At 46.5% G+C, this 11,251-nt stretch overlaps 1 protein-coding gene and 1 pseudogene across 2 annotated transcripts in view; one reads left to right on the plus strand and one right to left on the minus strand.

The window, feature by feature from the left end:
* LOC115529855 (calpain-5) overlaps window positions 1-9,469 on the plus strand; it is a 30,883-nt gene extending 21,414 nt beyond the window's left edge. The window contains exons 7-13 of one of the 2 annotated variants that reach the window (XM_030338978.1): window positions 496-573; window positions 977-1,451; window positions 1,755-1,877; window positions 2,327-2,523; window positions 5,390-5,508; window positions 6,234-6,370; window positions 8,752-9,469. In XM_030338978.1, the coding sequence (XP_030194838.1) occupies window positions 496-573; window positions 977-1,451; window positions 1,755-1,877; window positions 2,327-2,523; window positions 5,390-5,508; window positions 6,234-6,370; window positions 8,752-8,934 (1,312 nt within the window). In that variant the 3' untranslated portion in view covers window positions 8,935-9,469. Of the gene's footprint in view, window positions 1-495; window positions 574-976; window positions 1,452-1,754; window positions 1,878-2,326; window positions 3,498-5,389; window positions 5,509-6,233; window positions 6,371-8,751 lie in introns of those variants that run through there. The other variant, XM_030338977.1, reaches the window with a different exon arrangement.
* On the minus strand, window positions 3,506-3,624 carry LOC115530104 (uncharacterized; annotated as a pseudogene).
* Window positions 9,470-11,251: the final 1,782 nt, after the last annotated feature.

Below are 11,251 nucleotides of genomic sequence, written 5' to 3' on the forward strand. Positions count from 1 at the left end.
GGTGAGGAGAAGAGAGGTTGAGGAGTTGAGAGGGTGAGTTGGTGAGAGTGTGAGGAAGTAAGAGGGTTAGGAGGTGAGATGGTGAGGGGAAGAAAGGGTGAGGAGTTGAGAGGGTGAGTTGGTGAGAGGGTGAGATGGTGAGGAGGTGAAGAGCTTAGGATGTGAGAGGGTGAGAAGGTGTGAGAGTGAGAGGGTGAGACAGTGAGGAGGTGAGGGGGTCGAGGAGGTGAGAAGTTGAGAGGGTGAGGTGGTGAGAGGGTGAGGAGGTGAGAGGCTGAGGAGGTGAGGAGCTAAGAGGGTGAGGAGGTGAGGAGTTGAGGAGGTGAGAGGGTGAGGTGGTGAGGAGGTGAGAGGTTGAGGAGGTGAGGAGATGAGGGGGTGAGGTGGTGATAGGGTGAGAGGTTGATGTGGTGAGAAGGTTAGAGGGTCAAAAGTTTCTTGGTATGGTTTGGTGGTGGATGTGCTGTTTCATCTGCACCTCCCCTTCCTCTACAGATCTGATGAGTGGCAGCAGCTGAATTGCCCTGAGAGAGAAAAAATGGGAATCCAAGTCCGAGATGTAGGAGAGTTTTGGTAGGTACCCTAGACCTTTCATGCATACAACGCCATTGAATATACTTGCAGAATAAACCTATGAGTTACCAATGGCCCATTATTGACAAGATCTGATAAAATATTTGTGGCAAAATAGTTTCTTGGCTAGGCAACGGCCTTCAACTCCCAACTTGTCCTTGGTACGATGCCAAATGTCCTGAGAGCCACCTGTAGGCATCCTTGAGCAAGACGCTGTTACCCCCTTTACCTCAATAACACTCACTCTATCTGGTTTGAATCCCTTGCGATAATAGCACCAACTACTAAGATATAAAGGTACACCATGAACCAGAGTCTTAGTGCATGTTCACCTTCTGGCAAATAAGTATTGCATCTCCCCGTCAGGACGGAGTTCTGTTCAAGTATTGTATCTCCCCATCAGGATGGAGTTCGGGGACTTCTGCCGCTACTTCACCGACGTGGTGCTGTGCCGCCTGGTGGAGAAGGCCCGGCTGTGGTCCGGCTCCCACTGGAGGGAGGAGAGCTGCTTCGGGGAATGGGCCCCGGCGCCGGGGGGCTCTCTTGATCATGGTGCCGTCCTCCGGTCCAGGGGCCCCACAGCGTGCCCCAGGCCAGCAGGAGGAGGAAGAAGAGATGGCAGGCAAAGAGGGGGCCGCAAGGAGCCCCGTCTCGGGGAGAGACGGCGGGCTGTGGCGAGAGGAGGTGGAAAAGAGAGGGTTGTGAAGGAGAAAGCAGGTGGAGCCAATGAAGAGGAGTCGCAGGGAAGGTGGAGCAAGGAGGAGGAGGAGGAGTCACAGAGTGTAGAGGTGGAAGGAGAATGGGGGGCGTGTGTGGATAAGAGGAGTCGATGTGGGGGATGCATCAACCATATGGAGACGTTTCTACACAACCCACAGGTGCACCTCCTCCATGCGTGGCGAGAGGACTGGTCAAATATACAACTGTGTAACAATAACAGTGGATTGGAGTGCATATTATTTGGTTCATTTTTATGTTTTACTCTTATTATTTCGAAAGGTGCAGTGTGTAGGATGTAGTGGACTATAGAGGTGAGGTTGAGGATTGCAACCAACCAAAAGTCTAAATTACAAAAAATATAGCACTCAATAATAAAGGTTATCAATTAAACCTTATCTTCTTCGTCAGGCACTTCTCTTCGTCTCCTTCTTAACGCTCCCTCCTGTATGTCTCTCTGTCAGTTCCTCCTGGAGGTCCGTGGTCGGGAGGAGGAGGTGCTGATCTGTCTGCAGCAGGAAGACCGCAGGAGGCGCCGGAGAGAGGGGCGAGGAGAAAACCTGCCCATCGGCTTCGAGGTGCTGAAGGTGATTAGAGTTTCCCTGAAATTGAGGATGAACTGCTATTTACCCAAGAATGACCAGGATCTCTTCGGTTAATGCATAAGTACGGCTGGACAAACTGATTTCAAAGTTATGCCGTTTACCACTAGAGGAAATGTATTAAACCTCCTCCTGTCCCTGAAAAACAGATCTCACACTTTTCCTTTTTTTGAAGTTATCTTACAAAGAACAATTAAAAATGCTCGAAACATATAGATATAAATCTAATAATATGATCATAGTAATTTTAATTAATTATAATCCTGCTTAAAATCTCAATAATAATATGTATCAACAGTAAAATAAAAGATAAAATCTAGTCAGCAAACTGTAAAAATGTAAGATGCATCGAACAAAGAAACAAAACAGATCCAATGTCTGCCCTCATCAATAAGGCCAAGTACAGCATGCCTCCCTGTGTCTGGGCCGCCCAGGTGGAGGTGAACCGCAGCTCCAGGGTGCAGTGTCCGACGGAGCAGGAGGCCAGCTCCATCTACATGGACTCCCGCAGCGTCACCCTGAGGGGCACCCTGCCCTCAGGCCGCTACGCCGTGCTGCCCACTACTTTCCTGCCCGGCGCCAGTGGACGCTTCCTGCTGCGGGTCTTCTCCCACGCCCACCTCCACCTCAGGTACCCACGCCCACCTCCACCTCAGGTACCCACGCCCACCTCCAGCTCAGGTACCCACGCCCACCTCCTGCTCAGGTACCCACGCCCACCTCCACCTCAGGTACCCACGCCCACCTCCTGCTCAGGTACCCACGCCCACCTCCTGCTCAGGTACCCACGCCCACCTCCACCTCAGGTACCCACGGCCACCTCCACGCGCACCTCCACCTCAGGTACCCACGCCCACCTCATGCTCAGGTACCCACGCCCTCCTCCTGCTCAGGTACCCACGCCCACCTCCACCTCAGGTACCCACGCCCACCTCCACCTCAGGTACCCACGCCCACCTCCACCTCAGGTACCCACGCCCACCTCCACCTCAGGTACCCACGCCCACCTCCAGCTCAGGTACCCACGCCCACCTCCACGCGCACCTCCACCTCAGGTACCCACGCGCACCTCCACCTCAGCTGCCCACGCCCATCTCCACTTCAGGTACCCACGCCCACCTCCACCTCAGTTACTTACGCACTACTCCACCTCAGGTAATAATAATAATAAAATAATTCATTCTATTTATATAGCGCTTTTCAATGACCGAAAGACGCTTACAGTGAAGGGGGCGACGTAACTCACCACCACCAGTGTGTAGCACCCACTTGGGTGATGCACGGCAGCCAATCTGCGCTAGAACGCTAACCACACACGAGCATGAGGTGGAGAGTGAGGGAATTAATGAGTCAGCCAATTGTACAGGAGGATTATTAGGGGGGCAGGACTGAATTAGCCTGGTTGGGCCAGGACACCGGGGTAACCCTTACTCTTTGCGATAAGTGTCCTGGGATCTTTTATGATCACAGTGAGTCAGGACCTCAGTTTTATGTCTCCTCCAAAGGACGGCGCCTTCTACAGCACAGTGTCTCCGTCACTGCACTGGGGCATCGGGTTTGATGAGTGAAGGGGCCAGAGGGAAGAGTACCACCTATTGGCCACCACCCAACACCACTTACAGCACCTGGTATTCCCAGGCGGTCTACCATCCAAGTACTAACCAGCCCCGACCCTGCTTAGCTTCCGAGATCTGATGAGATCAGGTGTGTTCAGGGTTGTATGGCCGCCTTGTAGGTACCCACACCCACCTCCACCTCAGGTACCCACGCCCACCTCGACCTCAGGTACCCACGCCTATCTCCACCTCAGGTACCCACTCCCCCCTCCACCCCCACCTCCCCCTAAGGTAGGGCTATTCTCTAACCTCCACCTTAGCTAGGGGTCTTATCCACCTCCACCACAGGGGTCTTCTCCCACCTCAAACTCCACCTCATGCCCAGGTGAGGAGCTATTGCTCATGTATTATTATGTTATTAATTTATACACTGTTTAGTTTATTTTACCCGGTACTTCGGTTGTTTATTCATAGTTTATAGACTTTTTATATAATTACAATTATTTTATCATGCATGATACTTTTTTAGGTTATTTGATCAAAGTTTAAAGATATTATTAGGTTATTTGATCATAGTTTATACTTATTTAGGTTAACGATTTTACGATAATATTGAGGATATTTGTTCGAAATTTAAAGATATTATTTAGGTTATTTGAACATAGTTGAGACTTCTTTGGTTATTTGGTAACAGTTGATACTTGGATTGTATTCATTTAGGATAGAGGCAGAAAAAGGCTCCCAAAGTTCCTCAAGTTTCATTGAACCCTGAATGTTGGCATTCTACCTGTAGGCCTACCATAGCAAGAAGCCCTGACCCTTTCCCCATTCCTGATTAATGACATCTCAGGCCCCTGTCTACATAGAGTCGATTTTTTGGTGAAACCGCATGTCTTCTGCGTTTCGGTCGACCGTCCAGACGTATCCGGCCGATCCGGTGCCCGAAACCGCACTTTTCTGAAACTATGTCCCAGGGTGGTTTCAATTATATTCGGACCTATGCGGATTCATGTTAGGATTCGTGTGGACGCCTGAAACGCAAACGATGACGTCATTGCCCCCCAACCAACCAGGCAACGTCAGATTTGCGTTGAACTTTAAAAAAAAATGTTTTATTGTATTCTTTTTGTAGCGTTAACTACAGTTACTAACTGTACATTTGTGTTTTTTCTCAATTTATAAGGTTTAATCTCCTCATGACTGAATGTTTGTATACAGCGCACAGGCTGTATGCGCACAGGCTTGATGCGCTCCACATTTTTTGGTGAACCAGCGCCTTGAATATTTACTACAGAGTTTCTACAGCTCGATGCGGTTTCACAATGGATCTGTCTTTACGGAGATATATCTGAAACGCATGAAACAAAAAACAGATCGTTTTCGCCCGTGTGGACGGGGCCTCATACTCTTCCTGTAAGCCTCCCAGAGCAAGGACCCTACCCTAATTACTCATTAATGTAGAAAAGGGAAATTAACTAAGGCTGTGAAGACCATAGATGTACATGAACTTATAGCTAAAGTACATTTTCACACATACTACAGAAAAATATAATACCATACCGAAGAATTCTCAAATTAATGTTTGCGGGCAGGGTTCGGAATAGCCTAATTGCGACGAATACGCTGAGGATAGCAGTATACAGCCAATTACATCTCCTAGGGTGAATTACTAGCGCTACCGCTAGTAATTGCTGCTTGGACTGACAGTTGGACTCCTCAAATGTGATGGGGGGGGGGGGCACTTCACAGCTATACCATAACAGATAATATATTTACAAATATGACATTTATTTAAAAAAGGCTACTCGTCTTAATTTGGATAATATGGCCTTGGAAATAGGGAAATAAACTCAAAACGTTCCAGCTTGAATCTCTCTCTCTCTCTCTCTCTCTCTCTCTCTCTCTCTCTCTCTCTCTCTCTCTCTCTCTCTCTCTCTCTAGGGAGTTGAATGAAGACCTCCCCTCCCCCTCTTCATTCCAGTGTTGTTTACCTGAGCCCTGGGTCGTGACCACCGTCCACCTGCAGAGGGCAGAGGTGCTCAGCCGTACCAAATACACAGGTATGAAATGTAGAGGACTGTTGGGGACACATGATATGAACATTCATGAGCTAGTTCTGTTCCTTTATGATTGACGTGGGTATCATAGAAAATATACATTTTACACTCGATTCAACTTTTCTTTCGTCAATTTGCGTCGATGTTTACGTTTTAATAATGCGGAATACCAACTTCATCGTGGCTAGGAGAGCGATTATTCGCCTGCTAAAGAAGGAGTTCCAGTTGAGGTATTACAAGTTATTACGTTTTGTTGAAGTTCATGTGATTGGGGTCACGGGTTAGTCAGTAATCTGGGGGAGAAGCGTTACATTGTGTGCGTAACCCCCAGAAAGACCCATCTAGACCACAAACTAGGGTGCCTTGCAGGTCCCATGATGTCACACGGCGTTGCTATTAAAAAAGGTTTCCTCTTTTTACTCCTGTTTAAACTTTCATCACTTCACTTTATCTGAGCTGGAGGCTGTGCATGCAACACATTCATGTAATTTGCATTTAGCCACCAAACGGAATAAACCTTTATTACACGCACATGCACGCACGCACGCACGCACCCACACACACACACACACACAAACACACACACACACACAAAGGACATGCACCTTATTTACTATCCCCCTTGTCTCTTCACCCTTACCCTGAGCAAGACAACCAGCAGACGGGAGGATACAGCATGGTCTGTGTGATTGTGTGTGTGTGTGATTGTGTGTGTGTGTGTGTCCCAGCCCCAGATGTCTATGCTGTGGTGCGTTGTGAGGACCGCGTAGTGAGGACTCGAGTGCACGAGCAGAACAGCAGCCCAGAGTTCAACCTGAGGACCATCTTCTACCGACGACAGCCCAGGGCACACATTTCTGTTGAGGTTTGGTAGTTTACTGAAATATGTTTTTATCTTGGAAAATCTGAAATACTTTATATTTAAGCAATATCACACGAGTAGGAGTGCTGTTGTACTGAATATCAGCACAACGTTGTTTGCCTTACAGTGTTACAGCTTTATTTTTGCTCTTCTCTAATAAATCGAGGTCAGCTGATTTCATAGGAGCACGACCATTCTTAATTAAACAAAAAGTTATGTCTGGAAACATGTTCATCTTCGGGGGCAAAGTTTGTTGCAAGCTACACAAAGAAATTAATATCAATAACGGTTATTAAAACACCTGTTAAACGGAGTGATACATGTATAGTTAAAATTCCCAGTGCTGTTAAACTATATATATATTAGAGATGCGCGGTTGGCGGTTGCAACCGCGGACTCCGCGGTTAAACCGCGGATCGGGCGGGTGACGTGACAAAAAATAATATTTTAATTAAATTCGGGCGGTTGGCGGTTTAACCAACGAAATTCAAAAATATATACACATTGTTAAATGTCGTTACCTACTTCCAAGCACATTTTGAAATAATCCAATTCTCATCAGGCAGTAAATTGGCCTCTCTGTCTCTATCACACACACACACACACACACACACACTAACGGAAGCAAAAAAGTTTAAATTAAGTGACGATCCGTCCCATGTCGCGTCTCCACAAACCTGCAAGTTATGAGACAGCTCTCAGTATTGGAAGAAGCTTTAACGTCTCGTAGATGAAACTGCCTGGGTTATTTTGTTTCGTATAAGTTATATTTTAAAACAGCCAGTCATTGTAGCCTACCACTCGTGGAATATGGAATTTCAAAGAGATGATGGAGTGATTTGACTCAGAAGTGACATCAGGCATTGGCAGCGCGAGATGTGCAGAACAAGTTAAACTTCTAGCCCAGTAACATCAACACCTAAGAAAGAAGGTAAGAAAAATAGTCGGAAAACTTTGATTTGCAAGGCAAGCAGGCAAGTGTTGGGCTTGTTACAGTAGCCTATATAGCCTTCAATGCGGTGAAATTTCGGAATTAATAGGCTCGAGTCGGCGTTTCCTTAAAAGGCTATCTTTCATTTTGCAAAAAAAAAAACACAGTAGGCTATATTACCATATTAAAATGGTGTACCAAATTGCGTTTTATTACAATGATTTGAAGTTTCTCCCTGTGCATCGATCGGAGACAGACGTCACTTCACTGATAATATTCTGGGGATAGGCTATAGGGCTGTCAAAATTGCTCAAAAATGACATTCGAATGTTCGTTTGGAAAAAAATCACGAATCGAACTATTCGAATATCTGGTTGCCTATTTTGCGCAGTTGCCGTCAATATGTCAATAATGCGACAAAACCATGGTTCAAATTAGTGGGATATATATATATCCTATAAACAGCCCAGTAACGTGGAGGCCTAATCATGAAAAGCCACATCTTTGTATCGCTTGCATTTCACCACCACACCTGCAAGCGCGCAAACTATAGTAATCTGAAGAAGACGCCCGCTTCTGAATGTTACAAAGTATGCTAGTGGTAACGTTCCTTGCTTTGCTTACCATTTATCGAAATCGATAAAGAAAAAAATGCATGTCGCCTACGCCTTCCACCATGCCAGCGAAAGGGCCAGCACTACGCACCGTTCGGATTCATGAAAAAAAAGCTGTCTCGGACTTTGCCGAGAACATTGCGTTATAGCAGCTTTCACCAGCCAGACTACTAGCTCCCTGAGCTCTACTTCGGATGCTTATTGAATGGCATAGCCGAGCTGGAATACCTATATCCAAGTACGGAAACCCCGAGGGGATAAAATACATTCGCTCTTCACAATACTAGTCTGTTACACTTGTACCGCGGGAGTGTTTTTTCACATTCGAATATTATGAGGGACATCGCGAACAGACAGAGGCTCATTCACAAAGCAGATAGAGGCGCTTGTACCGCGGAAGTGTTTTTTCACATTCGAATATTAATTTTCACGTTCGAATTCGCGTTTTTGGATACATTTCGAACGAATATTCGAACTTCGAATATTCGTTGACAGCCCTAATAGGCTACAACATAGCCAATAGGCTTTCATACTAGGGACTTTATCCTTTAAATATCTTTGCTGCATTGGATCAGTCTCCTTTCAAGAACAGGCAAGAACTTTCTAGCCTCGCGTCAGCAGCGCATATGCCTAAAAACAACAGGCGGATGGCGGGCGGGTGCGGTTTTGAAAATTGGTCAAAAAAATTGTTGCGGATGGATGGCGGGCGGATCAAGCGTTTTGTGATGCGGTTGCGGATCAAATAATAGCCCATCCGCGCATCTCTAATATATATGTGTGTGTGTGTGTGTGTGTGTGTGTGTGTGTGTGTGTGTGTGTGTGTGTGTGTGTGTGTGTAGTTGTGGAGCCGAGGTCTGATCCTGGACACCTTTCTGGGGACTGCCAGTCTGCATACTGCCAATTCCGAGAGGGGGCGGAGCCACGTGATTGACCTACGAGGTGGCCTATCGCAGCGCTTAGGATCCCAGGGGTGTTGTGTCTACGTGGAGACTTCCTCCAGTGAATGTCTGACTGATCTGTGATTGATTGATAGCTAGATTAGCCGATGGACGGTTGGGAATTCCTGCATCGATTGCGTTTCTAATTGGACCGTTGTTTGGATCCCCAAGAATTGAAGTCATGATTTTTCATAAGCAGCATGTAATAAAAACAAATAATAAATGTTTGTCATTATGGTTGATGATAACTTTTTACATGTTACATTAAGGAAAATACTTTCACAATTCTAACTATCAGCAAATATTATGTGGTCAGCCATTGAACAATGAAAAAATTAAGGTTTAACAGACTGTGGAGGTGGGGCGGCGGGTCTGCTGGGGTGGTGGGGTCTGATTGCGGACAGGTGTCTGCAATCTGACCCAATCAGGAAGTGTGTATTTATGTGCCTGCTTGTCTTTCAGTGAGGGGGGGAGAGAGAGAGAAGGAAGACGTTCTCTGCGAGCCAGAGAGAGCGTCGTAAGAGCATGAGACGGACGGAAAGAACATTTTGTTCGTGTGACATTGTGTTTGTTTGCTCAGAAGGGGAAATAAACCGGAGTTCGCTCCATTTTCGCTGGAGAACTGTGTCCTGGCTCGGTCTGTACCAATTCACCCTCTACTCCGACCACTCCCCCCTCCAGTGGCTCCAACGGATGAAGGATGCCAACGCGAGGATCACCCGGTGGTACCTCGCGTTGCAGCCTTTCAATTTCCGGGTGGCCCACAGGCCGGGGGCGCAGATGGTCGTGGCAGACTTCCTCTCCCGTCCCGGGGGGGGGAGTAGGTTTACGGCCGGATGGGTCCCCGGCCTGTGACGGGCGATGGGGGTATGTGGAGGTGGGGCGGCGTCTGGCCTGCAGGGGGAGTATGGAGCACCGGGTCTGCTGGGGTGATGGGGTCTGATAGCGGACAGGTGTCTGCAATCTGCAATTGACCAAAAATCGAAAGGAATTCCTTAAAAATTATTTCAAATACACATGTCCTTTTTTGCCAGTAAACCACATTTATGAGGGATGCCACTCATGTAGATCTTACGTTCATACATCAATAGTCCCTGACAGTATGCTGAGTATTGTGTCATTAACACTAGACTACACTAGAGCTACCAGCTATACAACTACAGGTTGTCAAATGGGTGTTCTAGGCTGGTGAATGGTATAGGTTTGCGGGTGGGGACCCACTGGCTTGGGGCATGGTGAGTGAACCAAAGGGTGGAGATCCCGAGCGAGGGATTGCCGACGGTACATCTACAGCCCCATACGATTTATCTATTGTACTAAGGAAAACAAAATGTAAAATCACGGTGATTTATTAAAAAAAATAAAAAAAACGACAGTTGAATGTGGCTAAATTACCCTTAAAGAAAGTCAGATTGAGATGGAGTTCATACCATTCCTACTCCCTTACATGCTATGATGAGAATAGCAAGTCAAAACTTTAGGTGCAAAAATACATCATTCATCATCATCATAGCATGTCCTCGTGATGCCTGGAGGAGCTTCAGGCCTCCTGTCTTGTAAGCCTTGATGACGGACAGCTCTGCCACCACGCTTCCCCTGACCCCGGGGGTCAGAGGAAACCCTGCCCACGATCACTGAGGGTGGGGGGAGAAGGTGAGGGGAGAGAGGGGTGAGTTAAAGAGTGAGGGAGACAAAGAGAAAAAAACATTCACAAGAATACGAGTATAATAATAACCTTCATTACCGCAACACGCACTCGAAACAACTCCAGGCCAAAGAAGGTAGGCTACATGCTTTTTTTGCTGCACCGTTTGAGGCAAGAGCAATGTTTTGAACCATATGTAAATAAACAAAGTTGGCGCATGGATGGATTTAGACTCATAAATCTGAATGTAGATGAACATTAAACTCAGGGAAATAAAAATTTGAATCTGGCTGAGGGCACACTTTCGCAACACATTTGTTTTTGCCAAATGATGTTTGTAGAGCTGGGATCTGTCACTGTGTAATTATCTTATACCAACTCGGCAGACAGTTAAAATTAAGTGTTTGTAAAATTATCAAATTAACACTCTGTAGACTGGCTGTGTGCCATCAGAAGTGCTGCTGACACGGTAATACTAGAGACATGAGACTGGGATGGAAGTGACTCTTGTTGATTTTGCTCAAAACTAATGTATTCCACTACCAAATGGTGGAGTACGGCAAAATAAACCTATGGTAAGCTTAGTTACACGTTTGCATTGAAATTAACAGAATTATCAATATTTCTTGTTTTTCTGCGTGCAAATGCTTTTCAGAGCGAGAGAATCACTTTTTGACCAAATATGTGTTTTGACGTTACATTGTTGATTTTGCTCAAAACGAATGTATTCCACTTCCAAATGGTAGAGTATTGCAA

The sequence above is a fragment of the Gadus morhua genome, chromosome 17 (assembly GCF_902167405.1).
Source record: "Gadus morhua chromosome 17, gadMor3.0, whole genome shotgun sequence".
Taxonomy (NCBI): Eukaryota; Metazoa; Chordata; class Actinopteri; order Gadiformes; family Gadidae; genus Gadus; species Gadus morhua.